The sequence below is a fragment of the Wasmannia auropunctata genome, unplaced genomic scaffold (assembly GCF_000956235.1).
Source record: "Wasmannia auropunctata unplaced genomic scaffold, wasmannia.A_1.0 LD336071.1, whole genome shotgun sequence".
Taxonomy (NCBI): Eukaryota; Metazoa; Arthropoda; class Insecta; order Hymenoptera; family Formicidae; genus Wasmannia; species Wasmannia auropunctata.
The window spans coordinates 644936-664694 of record NW_012026819.1 but is presented as its reverse complement, the minus strand read 5'-3'; the positions used below and the strand labels follow the sequence as shown (position 1 = coordinate 664694).

General features: G+C 37.8%; 1 protein-coding gene across 2 annotated transcripts; it reads left to right on the top strand.

Annotated features, from left to right (window-relative positions):
- Positions 1–1413: 1413 nt before the first annotated feature.
- Positions 1414–18884, top strand: LOC105449864 (homeobox protein Nkx-2.5-like). 2 transcript variants are annotated; one of them, XM_011689293.1, is made up of 5 exons: positions 1414–2000; positions 2065–2195; positions 13040–13146; positions 13578–13778; positions 15996–18884. In XM_011689293.1, the coding sequence occupies exons 1-5, from the start codon at positions 1983–1985 to the stop codon at positions 16505–16507; spliced, it is 969 nt and encodes a 322-aa protein (XP_011687595.1). In that variant the 5' UTR covers positions 1414–1982; the 3' UTR covers positions 16508–18884. The 2 variants fall into 2 exon arrangements, with proteins under 2 accessions (XP_011687595.1, XP_011687596.1); XM_011689294.1 differs by lacking the exons at positions 1414–2000; positions 2065–2195 and adding an exon at positions 10588–10834.
- The last annotated feature ends 875 nt before the right edge of the window (positions 18885–19759 follow it).

Below are 19759 nucleotides of genomic sequence, written 5' to 3'. Positions count from 1 at the left end.
CGATAAGCGGAGATTAGACCCATATGTCATAGATGTGCCGGATGGAGAGATAAACGGTGTCACGCGGCGTCCTGGAAATTTAACGAAGAAGTTACGACCACGCGACACCGAGATCCGTATATCCTGCAATCAAATTGCACCATGCGGAGCTCGCATTGTTGTAATAAATAATCCTCTCACGAATGACGATTCTCGCCATCGCATCGTTGATTATCACGATTCTTCTTATGCGACGCGAAATGATGTCTCTCGCGATAATTACGGCAATTAATATTACGTTACGCGAAGACTGGCTTATCTGTGCGAAACCGCGCTGCATAAATAAATACAGATAGTGAGGGAAACGATGTTACTTTATCAAGTGCACTCGTAGCGGGCTCCGTTCGGTAGCACTTGTCGGTTAAGCCGCGGATACTTCACCTCGAGGGTCTCTTGTCATTAACAAATTGTATGGTACAACTGACTGTCGAGTAGCCAACAACAATTGGCCGATTACTGCCTCTCTAGAGTTGCCGTTTCTCATTTGGAATTCGATGCATTCACAACACTGTTATCTGAAATTTTTACTCTCTTTTTTTTTTATCTCTACGATTTTACGTCGGAATGCACTTCAGATGATTATTTACGGTTAATTATCCGCGTGCAACGAATTGATCAGCGACAATGAAACTTGATGATCGTACAATAACATAATTACAAAATAACAACGATAGCGATGATAAAAATCGATCGTGTTTGCTGAAATTACGCTGCATCAGCGCAGCCTAGAAAATCCCAGCCTGGCAATGCACTATCATTAATATCTTAAAATGACATTTTACACGTGTGATAGATACAGCAATCTATAATTTTCTTCTTTTTCCTTTTTTTTTGCAGTTATGAAGTCACAGATGGCAGATAAAGATATATTTTTCATCTTTTAATCTTTGAACGACACGTGCGTAGTAATGCAACGCATTTTGGACATATATGTACGCAATCTACGAATACAATTCTACATATCTATGTAACTTTCATATATTTATATGTACAACATGTACCTGGGAGAATATTATAGAAACAAAATTAAAATTACTATGTTAATTCGTACAGCTATTAGACTTTTCGATTTATAAACCCACGATAGTAAATCCACTGGATTAATTATATGTGACAAAAAAAATTAATTTTTTTAGAAATTTATTTAAATATATTTAAATATATAAGTGCAGAGAGATACAATAATGCACGTTCTTTTCATCGTCAGAGATCAAGAAGATTTGATAATATTTCGGCCATCCTTTGCCGTTACGATTTGCGGTAGTCAAACTAATCTATGTAGAGTGTTATCACGCCCGATAAGGTTGCCGGAGCTCCTATCAGGTAGCCATATTTTTGATACAATATATAGGTGATCGATATATTGCCACATAGTTCTCAGTAAAGCTATCACGAGCTGAACGAGAGTTATAATCTCGGGCGCTGCTTTTCGATAATTCTCATAATAATACCTCTTTCGAGTGTTGAAACCGTTTCTTCAAATATTAGTTGAACAGCTACGACGTGCGAGGCCGTTAGAAAATAAATGAACATTTCCAAATCTTTCCTTCGAACGGAATTTTTGTCTGCATTTCGATGATTAGTGGTGGTTAATCGCGTTATTATTCGCTCGTATCTATTTCAGCATCGGTGAATGTTGTTGTAAAATCAATTCCTCGGGAAATTCTTGAAGAAATGTAAGGTGATCGCGTCACAGAAGATCAACACAAAAAATTCCGCAAGACTTCCTTTCTTTGCTTAAATTCACCGGGAAATAGGAAATAATTCACCCTCGTGTCGCAGTGATCATCGCAGGAGAATATACGATGGCCTTTCGGCGCGAAATACACGTCGGATTTTCGAGGAACGCGTGCACAAAATGCGAATCTACCGCGGCCGAGAAAAGATTTACGTATTGAAGCAATAGACGGATTCGTGCAGGAATTTCTTCGGCTAACTTCTCGATGAGTCACTCAACGGCGGTACGTTTTTGACTTTGACCGGACAAGCCGCGGGATATTTTTCAACTTTTTGTGTCGGCTACAGAGACGGGCACGTTTGTTAATCGACACGGTGGAAAAAAGAGCAAGAAAAATGGCAGCGGGATACGACGATTGTTACGACGCTTCTTGGCATTTGATACCGCCCGATTACGTCAGCAACGACGAGGATTACAGGTAAAAAGATCAATAGCGGAAGAGACTTTAGAGGCACAATATCCTGTGTCAAGAATACCGTAGTTAAAAGTATAGCAGTGTTTGACTGATCTTTTGCGTTATCGAATAAAGTGGGATTTTAGACAGTAACTTCTAGCTATATGCGAGATCAATTAATTTTAAAATTGTTATTGAAAACTATTTCAAGTTAAAAATAAAACAGAAAACGGAAAATTTAATATTATCTATTAATAATTTCTTTACAGATTCGGGGGGGGGGGGAGAATACAATAATTCTTGTAAATGCATATTAGCAAAATATATTAAATTGCTTGTCAATTCAATTAGTTACAAGTGGATTCCGGCTGCATATAAAAACTGTGTTTCAAGACCGACAAATATTGTGGCGTGCAGTTTATACATATACGTGGTTAGATATTGAAAAACTTAATACACACCAATACCACCCGTGTCGACTTACTTCAATATATTTGATCTATTAATACGTCTCAATATCAATCAAATATTTAATCTATCGAGGTGACGAGATAAGCATGTAACACTTGTTCTGTAACACCTCGATATATTTAGTACATTATTTCATAAAAGCAAACACGTCCTTGTCGTTGATCTCGAAATATTGAAAGACTTTTTACCCGATCCTCGCGCATGTTCGCGCGGGCAATTAACATATCTGATTAAGCCGATAGTACCGGAAACCGGAAGCGAACGTTTAAGAGCAGTCACGCATATCGGTTAAGCGAATCCTTCGGCGTAGAGTGGTACGCCTTGTTACACACCGGGACACACACGAGGAGCGAAAGGGCCGTGCGGTATGCCGACACCTGTTGGTTTCCATCATAAATTTCGGATTAATCGTATTCCGCTACGATGTATGTATGGTTCTCCTACTTCCCCGTTCGTTCGTTGCACCTGCGAGATCGCGAGATCGTCGAATCAGAGCATCGCCGAATGGGCAATTACTTAATTTAACACATCGCCGTCTAATTCTTATTTTTTATGCCATATTCCTACGATCATCTCATTTTTTTTCACTTGGATATGTGAAAAATGTAAGAAATGGAAAACACCGTTTTTCACTATGTATATGTAATATATTCGTGTGCCAAAGGTAACGGAATCCAATGCGTGTATAACAGTTGTCCTTTTCCTTTTTCTAAATTTAACATTTTTTTACTAGATTAATTTAAATAAATTAATGTGAATAAAGTTTTAATTAAAATCAAAGTCGATTCAGATTTTTTTTATCTTTAATTTTCTATATATAAGCAATATCTTCAATTTATTCGATTAATTAGAACCCCTTTATGCACGCGACGTGTTTCACGCAAATTGAAAGGAAAAGTTTTCAAGCGTGTGGAATTTTCAAGTGTGACATTTCATCTCGCGCAAGAGCACTTTTTCTACCTGAGAACTGTAGACAGAAAAATCATCTCTCTCTCTCTCTCTCTCTCTTTCTCTCTCTCATTCTGCCATGCTATAAAATAACGTCTTAAGCGGTTCTTAAACGACGTCGGTGGCTAGCGGCTTTAACGAGCCGTGCCGATCGTGTCCAACAACACACACGACTCGAACCGGAGGCTTATTTTTACGGAAAAGGAATCTTCCTCTCAACAGGCCTCTTGAACGGGTATAAGAAAGAAGTGCTCCTAGGGACCTACCCGTCGTCCGGTCAACGCTAAGCTTCGTACTACGTTCATTCATGCTCCTGCAGGGCCCATCACCCCCCCCCTCCCCCCCTTTGTGCTGACTTCATGAATGAACGTAAGATAGGTATTCTTCGACCGGTTTCCGCCAAATTCCACCGGTTTTTCTCTCAGTCAGTCTCAATGAGAAATATATTTCGAGCAACGATGTAAAAGAGTACAGTTTATTTATTATTTATACACCGTTTTAAGTACGTTAAATTTTTATAATATTTTTTCATAATTAATACTCGTACATGTCATTTGGACAGAAAAAATTTCATAGTGTAACAGAAATTGTTACATCTAATAATTAAAGCAGAATATACTCTCTTATTTGTTGCTCATTAAAAATATCAAGAGACGTAAGATATTCAAATATTAAATAATATCAAATACCAAGTAATGCATCATATTAAAAAATAATTGATTTTATGTGATTATTACCTTTCCCTCTATTCGTTATATTACGTTCGTCGTGCTTCGTGAAGGAAGTTGTTCTACGAAGTAGCAAATTCAACACAAAAGAATTTTCGTTGAAAAAGTTTTACTCATAAAACTCTTGAGCGTGGTATGTATACAATAACATATAATAATTTTTTAACAATAAGCCAAAATATACTGGTGATCTTTTACTATATGTGTTCAAAAGATCCGAGAAAAGAAGGGAAACCTTTTCATTCAGTTATCTTTCAGGGTCGTTTGACTAAATTCACGCTCTTTAACAGCCACTCGAGATGATACCCTGCAGAGAGACAAAGAAAGAGAAGGAGAGACAAGACAAAAAGAGAGAGAGAGTGGGGGGGGATAGAGAGAAAGAAAGATTGTTTTGTTAGCCCGAGGCTAAATAATGCTCGGGCGATAATATTCAAACCTAGACTGCACGCATCCTTGTTATAAGAAATTATCTGCGCAGTAAATGTAACGTCGTATTTTGAGCAAAAAATTCCCGTTCCTAAGGCGAACGGGATGGTCAGGGTTACTTGAAAATTTAGGAAGAATATTTCCTCTGCACGTACCGGCAATAAAATATAAGAATCGACATCTCAGGTGTTTTTCTTTCTAGCTGCATAAGCAGGTATCGATATTGTGATGTTAATGGCGAGATATCCGGCAAAAATGGGTGAATGGTCATTCATCGTGACACGTTTTCCCATTTCCGGCACAACCGGCATTCCAGAAACGAGAAGATCCGAGAAGTGTCAAGTGGCCACTCGGGCCCCCGGCATGTATTTTCGCAGGGCTTTGAGCTTACCGAAGTCCTCCCCTCAATCCCTAGCGACTTCAGGTGAAAAGAATACCTGCTAATGTTAAAAGAGCAATTTTCTATTTTTTTTTTTTACTTTATATCGCAATATCTACTAATAATTAGCACTAAAATTATACATACATGTATAACTGAATTAACAATTATTCCGTCAGATATTATTAAAATTACAAGAAAAACTTCCTAAATTATAAAATACGATCCAATGTTGCTCCGAAGGTTTCGTTGATGTATCTACGAGTTACTATTATCCGCGTAAATTTTATTTTACGCGCAAAAGTACATAGATCATAAATTTATTGTTTCAGGAAAATTTGCAAGGATTTGTGAATGAATTTATTATTTATGAACTTGAATGTTAAGATATCAATTGTGTATAGTGTTTATATAGTACAAAAGATAAAAGAACAGTATAAAAGATACACGATGACCATCTACAACAGCATGACTAGCAAATTAATCCGCTGTTGTAAAAAGTTACCTCGTTCTTGGTCGAGATTCTCCAATTATTTTCTATGCACTGATCGTCTTTGCGGATTTAACTGTCAGATTTTCGTCAAACGACGTTTCCGTCTCGGAAGTATTTTCGTGATCTTTAAAAGAATATGACTGGTCAAAAACGTCAGTCGATCACTTTTGAATATAGGTAGAAAGGGAGAAAGGAAGAGCGGGAGGATGAACAATAAAGGGAGGGTCCTCGTTTGGCCACCTGGTTAATTTGAACCGCTGTTGGTGGCAGTAAAATTCTGTGTGCCACAATAATAAGCGATAAATTGTTAACTGCTACATTTTACCAAGGGTTCGTTTCACGAGTACTAATACGGAGGCAGTGACGACGTAAAAATGAGGGTTGAGTCAGCGATGAAATCAGTTAGTCACAGAAGAAAAAACTAGATCATGTTCTTCTTTGGTAAAATAATAGGCATCAAGATTTTATTTGGAAAGAAGAACACAAAAAGATATTATATTTCAGTGATACTGTAACATTTGTCACTTCTCAAACTGATTTTAACGTGAATAAGTTTTATAGCAATTAAAAATTTCAATCTGAATAAAACATAATTATTAAATAAAGAAATAATGTAGAGCAATATTTCTAAATTCCAAATCCCCGAGTTAAGTCCCCGTCGTATCGTTCGCACACGCGCGAGTTTGCATTCAAAAATGTTATTAAACCAGAAAGCTCGGGAAGACTCCACTCGATCATTGGAGGGTTGCAATAATTCGCGGGCACGACTGCACCCGGTGAAGCGACTGCTGTGCGCGGGGACGGGAGAGAGCGAGAGACCAGTAAAACAATGAGACGCAGACAAATTGGGTTGCGTGCTCGAAACAAGTTGGCACAGCTATCGCCAAACAGTCGTGGGAGCTCGGCAAATGTTGCTCGATTGCCCCGAGAGCTCGAGACTTCTCCATTTTTTCCCGCCAACGCTCGGAACTTCCGGGACGCGGGGCGGGTCGAGGGGTGAGGGGAGATCCGAGAAAAACGACGGACGTCTCGCGGGTCTCTTTCTCGTGTTGAACACGATTCTAACCGAGTTAGACGATGCAATGCACAACGAACCAACGTACCAACGTATCGTTCGAGCCCTCAAACTGCCATTCTGAGCTTTTATAAACTAAGGATCTTATAACACACGCAACAACATTTTTCTGCTACGGTACGCCGTATCAATAACTTCAATAAATATAATTATCTGTTAATATTGCAATAGATATTGATATCAATTTGTTACAAATTAATCGTTGATGCAGACGAGTCATATTTTCTATTTAAGTTACTAATCACAGAATTTTGACTTGTAAAAAGTAAAGTAAGCATTGTCATTGATGCCATATTTTTGTCGTTATAAATAGCAATTCATTGTAACAATTCATATTATTCATTGTTACAAATAATCCCACGTTTGTAATAAAATCGTCGCATTGGTAACTCAGATATAAAATAACTGAATGCCACTATGACCACTACAGAATACAAGTGCCTTCCTGCTTTCCGGTAGCCGTTATAGATTTTATTTCCAGATATAAATTTGGCCAAGACGCGGCCATGAGAAAACCAGGAAAGTCAGGTCCACCCTCTTCCGCACTTTTTGACTTTCTGTGTGGTGGAGCCGCGCGATTGTACGAGGACCGGTCTGAATGAACCGGAAACTCGCCCCATCGTCGCTCCTGTCCCTTTACCTGTTCCTCGTTTCTAAATCGCGCTTTTCGAAACCCCATTTTCCACCGTGCTACCGTCGGTACGCGCGTGCATTTTATTGTGAGTGCCCGCATTCAGGTGCGCATCTCTCTCATCTCGGCGATTGGATACAACCTGCGACTCCATTCAGCGGGACCGACGAGTCCGGCGAATCATCAATTTCGAAGAGTCGGCCCGATCGGGAGATCAAAAGTGTGGTCCTCCCTCCTCCCCCTCGTTTAAAACGGAGCACCCAAATATATCTTCAAACTTAACCGATACTGAGAAATGTTTAAGATAAATTAGGGATTGCGAGATTCGCGTTCTTTGAATAACATTTTTCCGTTAAGTTTTTCCCATTATCCTTTATGCGTCTCCTTTGCAGAATTATAAAACGATATACGCGTGTCGTGTATTACGCGAAAAATGTTGCAAAATATTCTGTGACGCACGACAATGATATCTCGACATCTTCGGTAATCAATAACGCTGTACGATCCCGTAATATGGCTTCGGTATTACCGCGATAATGTTTTATCTGCGATCGAAACGTCGTGGAAAAAAAAGGTCACGAATACGATTCGATCGAATCGCATCCAGGGGCCCGCGAAATTATTTTTATGCGCGTAATTCCAATGCGAATGGCGATACGTGTTGCGCCGAATGATAATCGCGAAATGACCGGCTTTATCTGCCGCTTCGACGTAATAAATGCGTGTCCGTGAATAATAAGTGGGTGGGTGGATGTAAAAAAGAAATCAGGTCAGAGCCTCGTTGTTGCACATCGATACCTTTTTCTGTATTTTTTTTTTTTCACGCGCGCCAACATCGGAGAAAAAAGGAGGACTGATCGTCACGGAACGCACGGCACGTAATAAATGTCTCACTATATAAATTAGCCGTCACACTCTTCGCCTGAATTATGCTGACAGTCTGAGTTTATTTTACTGTCGCAACAAATCTGACTTCTTATCTGACTCCGTCCGTTTGCTTCTTCGATTACTGCAGTTTTAGATTGGCATCTTCAATTTGATTTCGCGTCTTTTATTGGAATTTTTTACTTTGACATGCCTAAAAAAAATCATGATCCAATTAAAAGAATCCAATTCGCTGAGCACAGTCGTATTAAATTGATAAATACACATGTGACACAAAGAAAGATGTTGTTATTTGTAAAAAGTTCGATTCCAGAAGATTTATAAGATCTCATTGCATTATTAAATTAATAATGTACCCAATGCAAACAAACGCACCGTATTTTATTTGCGGACATCTCGATTTTCGTAAAATTAGGTATATATCCTCCCTTCTTTTACTCCTTCAATTATACTCGAATTCGCACCCTTCGGCTTTTTGCTCGAGCAAACAAGCTCCTAAAAGAGGACAGTCGAACTGATTGATCATATATATACGTATCTCGTTCGCGTTTGTGCAGCACTCGGCCGTAAGTCGCGACCACGCTTCTAACCCAGTTTTGCGTATCAATAGGCAGCGATCTGAGTGCCACGAGGAACGGGAGAGGAAAGGGAGAAAAATAGGGCGGTGGCAGAGGGAGCGGGGGGGGGGGAACGAGAGTGAAAAATCGAAATGACACAGTAAAAGCACCGCTAATACTCTTTCACATTAACACTCGACGTAAAGTATGCTCTCGGTGTAAAAAGCCCCCTGATCGATGAAGCCCGGCGATTGGCTCGCTCGCCGAGCTGGATTGAAATCAACCCCCGGGACGGTCGGGCGAGGGTTGCCCGACACGCGACTACCCCATTGGTCGGCCGACGGCACCACCCCTCGGCAACTTGCCCCGGTAACGTTACCAGTCGCACGGAGTCTCGCGAGCGAGGGATATCCTTCGTAAGATCGCTCAAAGTGGCGAGATTTTGCTAGACTTTGCGAATGCTAGACGAAGTGTGAACTTTTACATATGTAAAAATTTAAGACTCGTTTTGACAGTGAAGAAGTACAGCTTTAATTATTTTATGCATTTTATGAATCAGTTAGCGAACGCTCTGTTAAAGTTACATCGCTCTAGTTATATTTTGGAAAGAAAGATTATATCAAGATTATTCTATTAAAAAATATTAAACTTTTTTAATAGTAAAGAATTCTTGTATTCGCTGATATACTTTGTAAATAGTCGCAATAAAATCAGTTTATCTCTTGAAAGATTGCAGATACTTTTTGCTTTTTTTATAATCGTTGAAAATGGATCATTTTACAAATTTAAAAATTGTCAGATCAACTTTAACAAATTACTCGTAGTTTAAATAAAGTAAAACGAATTTCCATCGGACCTGCATTATCGTCTCTCTCGGCATTGTTTTAATTTTTCAAATAAGTGACACTTCTAAAGACGATAACAACAACAAAGAAGAAACTAACAACGTTCTCCCATTCTGCGCTTCTTCCGCGGGAAACCTTCCCTAAGTTACCGCCGGGTGTCGATAGCAGGGTGGGATACGCGACGAGCTGGGGGGATGAACGAGAAATCCCCGCCTCCACGTAGAACCCGCCCTGCGCTTTGAGGGTGCTTGACAAGCGAAACTGCTCGAGGTAGGGAACACTAGCCGTCAAGTGCTCGTCGAGGACACTCAAAAACTACAAGGAGAGTCCTTCAACCGCACCGAAAAAGGAATCGGTAGCCTGCTTGCCGTGCCACTCGGACAGAGCCGCCTTTCCTGCAAGCCGTTAACAGTTTTTTGTGATAGTGACCGACAGTTGCGAGTGTCTCGAGAAAACGGCACGGGAATCGGTGATTGGATTAATCGTACTAATTATTCACGTGCTAGACTTACGTTCCGCATATCCGAGCTGTCGTTGTGTAACAAATCAAAGTTATTTACGACAAAAAGAGATTTATGACAGTGTATTGTGTGACAAGGGCAAGAAAAAGTGAAGAAGACAGAAGAACTGAAAATATCATGGGCAGAGTGGCAATCGTGGAAAAATTGAAGAGACAAAAATGATTACTAAAGAGAAGTTACACAAGCCGATCGAAATAAAGAAATCTACTGTAAGAAAGATATAATATATACGAAGTAAGAACAAGTAAATTACAAATTTAAAAATTTATACGCGTGCTGGAACGCGTGGTGAAAGACAAAAGACAGAAATTTCATCCGTATTATGCAACGCGAGTGAAGGTGAAGGAAGAGAAATGAAGTAAAAAAAAGAGACAGAGAAAGAGAGAAAGAAGAGATTCTCTAAATTATTAACAAAAGAAAACTTAATTTCAATTTTTAATATTATTGAGCAGTTGCGAGAGAGGAAAGAAAACAAGAGTTGGACAGAAAATCGAAAACATAATGAATTAAGAGAGATTTTTTAAAACCTATAGATGTGCCGTAGTTAAAAAGGTGTAACATGTATCGACACTAATGAAAACAAATCGAAATCTTGGAAATCATCTCAAAATGGCAGATAAGAACAAGCTTCTACCCTGGTTACTACCGTATCCGGCTAGTTTTTTTAATCACGTCTGGTACAGTCAGCTCGCATTAAACACTAGGTAAATAAAATAAATAAAAAATTTGTATATCTTCCTTCCTGTAAGTTTCTTTTCCCTTTTTTATTTCTTTCTGAAATTATTTATCTTAGGAAAGATAAGAGAAGAACCGATGTGTGTGTGCGCGTATCAGATATATTAAATCATCACGAGTAATAACTAATTCCTCCGTACAATCGATTGTAAGAACACGCTATTATACATAGTTATTAAATTTCAATAATGTATAATAAGTAGTCTCAAGTGTCCGATAAATAAATTGAAAAGCTCGGGCTTGTCAATCGTGATGTCATTGCGCGACGGGTTTCTCTCGAGTTCTTATACGTCCTTATACGGACCGCCTCCCTCGAGTTCTTATACGTGGCTTCATTAAGATATATCGCGTATTATCGTGCGATATCGCTAAATATCCGGACGGCTATCGATATCCTTGATGCTCACTGAAACACGCATCAGTTATCGATTAAACCTGACACGCGACATCGAAAAATCACCACTAAATGCTCTATGTTTACATGACAAGACGTATATTAAGCTCTCGACGATGTTAAAATGTTAACAAATAATATTATGTGAATATTCATAAACATAAAAGAATCAGAATTATATTATATGATTCTTTCATTATATAATAATATTTGCAAATTTTTAATTTTCTTTATCTGTCCTTTAAGATTCATTCGTTTAATCAAATGTTTTCTTATCCGAATGCTGCTTAGCAATACCTATAATATTATTAAGATAATCAGATTACAATCTAAGAAACAAAAATAAACACACTTTTATATTACAAAGCATTTTAGATTCAATTATATATTTTACATATTTTAATATTAGCAGTTAGAGAAATTTGACTGGTGGATAGAATTTATAATTTTTGTCTTATTACAATCGTAAAAGATATCAATAAATTTCATGTATTCTTTTCTTTTTAAGAATATATCGACTGATTATTTGAAACGATTTTTATTTTCCTGAATTATTTCGACTAGTTCGAATAATCCTATTGTAAAAGAGTAACGAAAACTGAGTTCGTACAATGTATAACAATTTTTTGTTGACAAAATTAAAGTGTAAAAATCGTCATAATTACAGAAGATTGAAATCGCGGGCGATTTCAATGCTAGCACTTTCAAATAATTATCGGCTTTTTATAAGAAGCCGATTAATATATGGCAGCTTTATCTCTTTAACATTTTAATTTAATTCTTATATAATCAAGATTGCACGATAAAATAAATGGATAACTTGGATTTATGGAAGTATCCATGCGTCTATAAAATTTAAGTTAAATAAAAACATCGTATCGACATTTGTTAAAACTGTGTGTGTTTGTAACTAAGAACTAAAACAAAATCCGAATAAAAAAATTATATGACAATACAATTATCGTAACGCTTCGCAAACTTCTTATATTCATTAGAATTTCCAAATGTCTGTAGCAGTCTATATAAAAGAATGTGAATTCGAGAAAAAGTTTATTCGAAAACATCCGCGCTTCGTTCCGGGGATATTTGTTTAACGTATGGCCGAACGTGACGCGATAATGGCTCGTACGGCTTAGCAAGCGGGCCCCAAAATTCACTTCTATACACAGGTCCGAGGACAGGTTGATTGTGTCAAACGCGCGCAGGTATTGTATCCTTAAAGACATTTCTCTAATCGTGTCTTGAAAGGACCGGTGGCTTTTTGACAATCGTCACACTCAGCTTCCGAGAGACCAACGACAGATCTCGAATATTAAATATTATCCGTCAAGGAGCGACCTTTGTGTTCTTCCGACTTTCCAACTTGCAAGATCCGTCCGCAAACACGCCCATCTTTGGCATCCATCCAAAACTTGCCGCAAATATATATGTACGGTTTATTAAAATAAAATAAATAAGAAGATATTAAATAATCGCTGCTAAAATATTATTGTAAGCTCTTAATACCCGAAGCAAATCAATTTATTCATTGCTTTATCTCGCCAGAAATTAAAAATTATCAATATCTGATAAACATGTGATATCAAGTGAACAAGATTGCATTAACACTTTACTAATTGATAGGTGCATAAATGTAAGATATGTACAACCAAATAATATTGCCGCTATCTTCACACATAAACTTATTTTCAATTTTTTCAACAAAAATTCTATTAAATAAAATTTCTTAATATTTCCTTGAGGCTAGAATTATAGCAGTTTTGTAATTTTTTTGTTACAGGTTACTGGAAAGTATGAAAATGCCAGCTAGAACGTCCGGTTTTGCAATCAGCGACATTTTGGAGTTAAACGATGCCAAACCGTCGCAAGAGGAACCAGATGTGCAAGGTAATGTCAAAATCAATTAGAATAACTAGATGTAATTAAATACTCTCTAAATTTTCTAGAGTTAATCTCACTCCAAAAGAGTGAAATCTCACTCCAAAAGAGCGAAAATACTGTCACTCGGCCACTTGAGTGGCAGTATTTTCACTCTTTAGAGTGAAATTTCACTCCAAAAAATTTAGAGAGTAGAAAAACATTTGGTACCATTAGTAATTAAACATAATTGAAAACACATATAACATTAATTTGTTGCAATTTAGAAGAGAGAACATTTACTTAAAATATGAGAGTCATTGTTATTTCAATTTATCTTGTTAATTAAATCAATCCGATTTTAAAATCAGGAAAATTTCGAGGCAAGACATTTCTCTGCTAAGCACTTTATAAATGTAGGAGAAGAAAATTAATAAATTTATTGGAATTTTATGTTCTAGGTACCACGACGGTTTTACCAACGGCCAACGACATGCCGTCGGCTTACCAGCAATTTCTGGAGCACACAACCGCCATGTTGCAGCCTATGCACGCTAATCTGAATAGGGGTACGCTACCACCGCCTCCACCTGGATTATTAGGATGGCCAACCGGACCGGCACTACCGGCAACGTTGCCTCAACCCTTGGAGGAGGTGAATGGTGAGCGGACAAATACAATTATCCTATATCTTTAGTCTACAAATCGGGGACGTACACAGTAGAAAAAGTTATTAGCGCCCCTCGCGTAATTTGCGAAAGCGCGCATTCAATTGTATCCAGAAATAACTGTTAACCTTTCAAAGAAGCGCGCGAAATAAATAAATTATTTTGACTGCATGATCAAATTCGTCACTTGCATCCTAAGAAAACGGAGTTGCGGTCGGTGAATCGATCACCGTTGCAGTTACCACCGTTTGAGACGCAAGTTTTCTCGCCCCCTTTTCCTTTCGCTGGTGCGCGCAGACAGAAAGGACGCACACGCGCTTTTGCGGGCGGAGGACGGGGGAAGGGGGCGCGAGATGGAGACCCTTATTTATTTAGCACCCTACAATTGGTCCGCGAGGGTTAAGCAGGATCTAATGGTTCTGTAAAAGGTCCTCGTGGATACCGCACAGCGATTGGTTCGCGATGGAGGACAGATGTTGAGCCGGGGACAGATGCGAAAGAAGGGGTCCCCGCGTGTCCCCGGGCCCCCCAATGAATCGGTATCGTCACGCCCAAAAAATTCGCCGGCGACCTATCCCGCGTTCCCTTCGCGTCTCCCTTTTTTTTCCTCGCGGCCCACGGTTTGCACGAGCGAAAAATCCAGGCAACGTGTCGAACCGTTGAGAAACGCATCACGCGCGAATAATTGCGGTCCTGTAGCAGGTAAAGAGGGGAGAAGCACGATTGAGTGGATCTCCTTTATATCGGACGTTTACATTGTTCGGTGGATAGCGCATTACACTGAATTCTCTCCGAAGCTGATTTGTAAAAAATTTAAAGTCACATACGGACTTCTTCGAAAATTGCAGCTCGAGCTAGACTTATGCTAAATTCCTTCGTCGTTTGCCGCATTAAATGTTTTATAACTAGAATTTCAAACAAAATATATGCAGATCCGTCTAATTCTATTTTCATATTAAGAAAGAGATTAGATTAAATCAATTGATCTGTTCTCGTCGCTAAAAGAGTTTAAATCCAAATAATCAGCAACTGTGTGTATATTTTAGATTTGTTCAAAGATAAAGTCGGGAGAAAGACTCATTTCTAATAAATAACTTGCCACTGTCAGATTTAAGAGAACGCGTGAGATCATCCCTTTCTCCGTCGCCGTCGCTTCCTTCGGAGACATTAGTCGGCGGCGAGTGTTTAATTGAAATCACAGTGCGACTGCGAGCACGGTCTAATCTCCCATGAAAATGATATGGTTGATCCCATGGGGTCCAAGCAAGGGTATCAAATAGGCTTTATATTGGTTCACACCCTCCCCAAGCGGGTTTCAGGGGTCGCTCACAAAAGCATATTGTACTACGGCGTAAAGCCAGTATCCCGGCGTTGTACACGAAATTAGCCGGTATCTCGGGCCAGGTCGTAACATTTACCCACACTTCGCTAAATGAAGTTATTGTACATGTATTTCTCGCGTAGCATAATTACCGCGTCAGCAAAATGACATGTGCCTCATCATCGTTTCATATTTTACGCATTGTTTAAATTTAATCCTTCATTACGTCGCGTTAAATTGAAAATTATAATAACAATTTGTACGTTCGACCGCCTCTATTTTCGTAACTAATTAAATAAATTCTCTCGTTATTTAGCGTCATGAAACAAAAGTTTTAATATTGAAATAGAAGACACATATTGAAACAAAGAGAAAAATTTTTTATCTGAAAACGCTTACACGTGAAGTTTAAACTAAACACAAACGGCTACGAGAGTTAATTCTCTAATGTGTGATTAGAAGAGCTATTAAAAAAATCAATGCAGGCCAACATCTGCCGGTAATCAGCACTAAGAGCAATCGACGGTGTCGGATGAATCGAAATGCAGCTGCAGTTCGTTAGCGTCAATCAAGTAATTGAGTCGGTGGATTAACTAAACACTATATACTTCTGCATCACTCTATCTAACTTATTTTGATGATAGTCTACACTCTACGTAAATATAATTCGAAAAGTGTATTTTATTATTAATTAAATTGATCTTGTTGTACAAGAATAATAAGAAAACTAACTTCTTTTTAGTCAACATTTAGTGTTACGTTAAAAATGTAATTTGTCTAGAAAGAGAATATTTCAAAAAAAATTGATATCAGCTGCGATCACACACAAAACAAAATTCTCTTAAAATACAAGAAAATTATCTTTATTTGTTTCTTCTTTGTGTTTCCAGTACTCCAACAACCGGACTCGACGAGCCCGGCGATCTCCGACATGTCGTTCCCGTCGCAGCAGGAGAACAGCCACGAGTCGTCGAAGGACGAGGAGTCGCAGGACTTCGAGGACGAGCAGCAGACCGGCAACGAGACGACGCAACCCCACGAGACCGAGCACAAGAAGCGCAAGCGGCGCGTGCTGTTCTCCAAGGCGCAGACTTACGAGCTGGAGCGACGCTTCCGTCAGCAGCGTTACCTCAGCGCGCCCGAGCGAGAGCACCTGGCCTCCATCATTCGCCTCACGCCGACCCAGGTGAAGATCTGGTTCCAGAATCACAGGTACAAGACGAAGAGGGCGGCGAGCGAGCGCGTCGAGGCCGGCGGCAGCGGCTGCTCGCCCAGAAGAGTCGCCGTGCCGGTGCTGGTGAGAGACGGCAAGCCCTGCCAGTCCAAGCTGATGGAGCCCACTGCTTATCCCGGAAGCGGACAGGTCCCCATGGCGCCGTACATGCAGAAATATTGGTGGTAAGATAACCGAATTAATGAAACTGGGATGAAACGTTTCGAAGCAATCCGTGGTGATTCACGCGTTGATCGATTATTGTATGCGAACGGCAATTTCACGATTAGAATATTGTCGCGACAAGAAGTTATAAAGATACGAGGGGATAGATAAAGAAGAAATTCAAGATGGAAAGTATGCGGATGATTTTATGACAGTTTAATATGTTGAAAGTGTTAGAAGATTCGTGATAATGAGGTACTCAGTATAGATTATGAAATCGGTATTATCGACGGTATCGTCGATAATAGAAAAATGAAAAAGGAATGAATTGGATAATAAGTGTCGGTTGAAAAAGATTGACGAACAAATCTTGAGATATTGATTTTTACGTCCGACTTTTAGTGCATAATCGGTGCATATCTAATCAGACTCTTGACGCAATGAACGTAATTACAGTCATAGACGTATAATGGAATGAAAAGCTAAATCATTTCTTGAGTTTGACGATGTGTTTTATCAACGAGTGTATTTCAAGACACGCATACACACAATCGGACTTCTCAAAGTAAAATTGGGTGAAGTGCGACGTTTTACGACAGTGTTTAACATGTGCGTCTAGTGCGAATACACGAAGCTGTGCTAAAATCGGTCAGTACATTCTTAGAAAAATATTTCGTCAAAATTGAATAAAGTTCAAAATATTAATTCTTTTTTAAATATAAATTTTTTTAACTTTTGCTTCCAATATCTGCGAACTTTTTTATGACGCTAAATAATGAAAGTGTTTTACGACAGTAATAGATATTTGCTTAAAATTGATGTACTTTCGTAAAGATTTTGTCATAATGAATATGCGCGAAAGTTTAGCGAACAAGACGGCAATTTCAAAAGTTTTTAGTAAAACCTTAGATAATTATGAATGGTTGCACTTCGCACATATGCAAAATATTAAAACAAAGAAATTATGATAAATTAATTGATCTATGTATGATCTACATTTCTGAAAGAATATTGGGATTTTAATATTTCTCAAGGTGATCTTCGCGACATATTAGTCACTTATATAAAATACAATAAATCCCGATAAAAAGTTTTTATATAAAATATATTGTATGTATGTAATTATGTATAAAGTATATATATTAAATAATATGTATAAAATATGTCCATATATGTCTCCTTTCTCTTGTATAATTTCTGTTCGTATATATAAAAAATAATAAAGAAAATAATTGAAAAATGGACATATTTGATACATAGATAATTTAATATATATATTTATATATATTCTTATATGAAAAGTTTTTACCGGGATAGCTTTAATATGTACACGAGCGTTTATTTCAAAAGACGAGATGCTGACATTGATATAATTCAAGAATTGACATAACTTTATCGTTAAAGGTACAAACAAGCGCGCGCGAAAGATTTAACGTCGCGACGCAAAGTAGTTTAACGAAGTTATGAAGATAATTAAAAAACGCAACTCGTAAATTCGTGAGCTCGTAATTCATTCGATGGAAAATAATTGAAATACAGGACTGCGACCACTTGAAAGTTTTTACAAGTGTTGATATTTATAAGGGAGTTAGAGACAGTTACGAATATTGTCAGAAACCAAAGATCGCGTCTAATGAGCTAGTTTGACGTGAATAGGTAAATAATTATAAATATAAGAGAGGAGAGAAAATGCGCGTAGAGAAATTTCATTAGACGATATCGATGTCGCATTCTTACGTAATAAGATATTTGTACAAACTGTTACACGTTATAATGACTCACGTATGTATGTAGATTTCAAATTAGCCCCTAAAGCGTGCGTCACAGAAAATAATATCGTAAGAAGTTCCAATTTAATCAGAAAATGCATAACGTCGTCTAACTTGACCGCATAACTGAGCATCCCCGCGCATGTAACGACTCTTTCGGAACGGCAACGAATCACACGAAAATGGATTACTGCCACAACGGATTGAATTCGTGGCTCAATTGCGATCCGCTAATTCGATCGTCAAAAAAATTTTTACGACGTAGGCATTTCTTCACACATTTACACACATAGCTAATGTAAACTGTGCACGTTTTTTCTTCATGTCGTAAAAGAATTCGCGACATATAATATTTGATAGATTCTCAAGAATTCTATACTTGCAAGATATAGTTGTATAATTTTTTTGTGACTCTATACTTTCTGATATTTTCATTTCTCATGGATTTTTGCAAAAAAAGAAAAGAAAACAGAGGCCAGTTTGGGAATACATTTAACGAATACGCAATTTGTACGAGTAGCGTACAACTGAGTGTCTTTATCGGAATAAATTCGGCTTTGTTAATAATTTCGTTATATACTTACAAATTTAAAGATACATATTAAAAATTTAATTAAAATGAGGAGAACTTACTAAACAAGAACAAAATTTTGTTGATATTAGAACATTATAAATCGTTATTTTCAATTTAAAATAATGCGTCTGTACTATACTGATGTAGTAATGTTCTCATGATTATTATAAGCTACGATAATCAGAGAATTATATGCGAGGTCTCAGCATTGCGAGTAATCGCAAAAATATCCCAATGTTTTGTCTTTACTTAATTACTTATAGGTAAATTGTATATATGTACATTGTGTATAATATATAGTAAACTAATATATCAGAAGCATATTTAATAAATCTAAATCTTAAGAAATCAAATTTTTGCTGTCAATTTTATCGCAAAAATCAATCCATATTTTCTCTTCACCCTCTCTCTCTCTTTCTCTTATCTTTCTTTTTCTCTTTTCCTCATTTTTTTAATTAGAAGAAGAAAATCAAAAAGTTTGAATTTCATTTCAACGTTGTCGTGTAAAAAATTATTTCTTAATAAATAATTCATATCACTCAATACAAGATTCTAATTAAAATGTATAATAATTACTTAGTTTTTGTGACGTTTTGATTAATACCAATATTTTATAAAAATTCTGTTGCAAAGTTTTCTCTGCATTATTTACAAATATAATTAATATAAAAGGCATAGCAGAGGATTGAAGATTTCACTTGAATTATAACTGATATCGTAGTGTTTCTCCTTTACTTTTACCAGGGAATATAATGAAACAATACATTTGAAACAATCCCGTCTTTTTCTCTGTCTCTTTCCCTTTTCTCGACCGTACCAGAACCGCTTCCCTTTTTTCAGGACACGCCGGAAGTCCGCGTAGCTTGAGTGACAAGCTTCCGGTTTCCGTTTCCGAGCAGCCATCTTGTTACCGGTTTAGATTTCCTGAGGGCG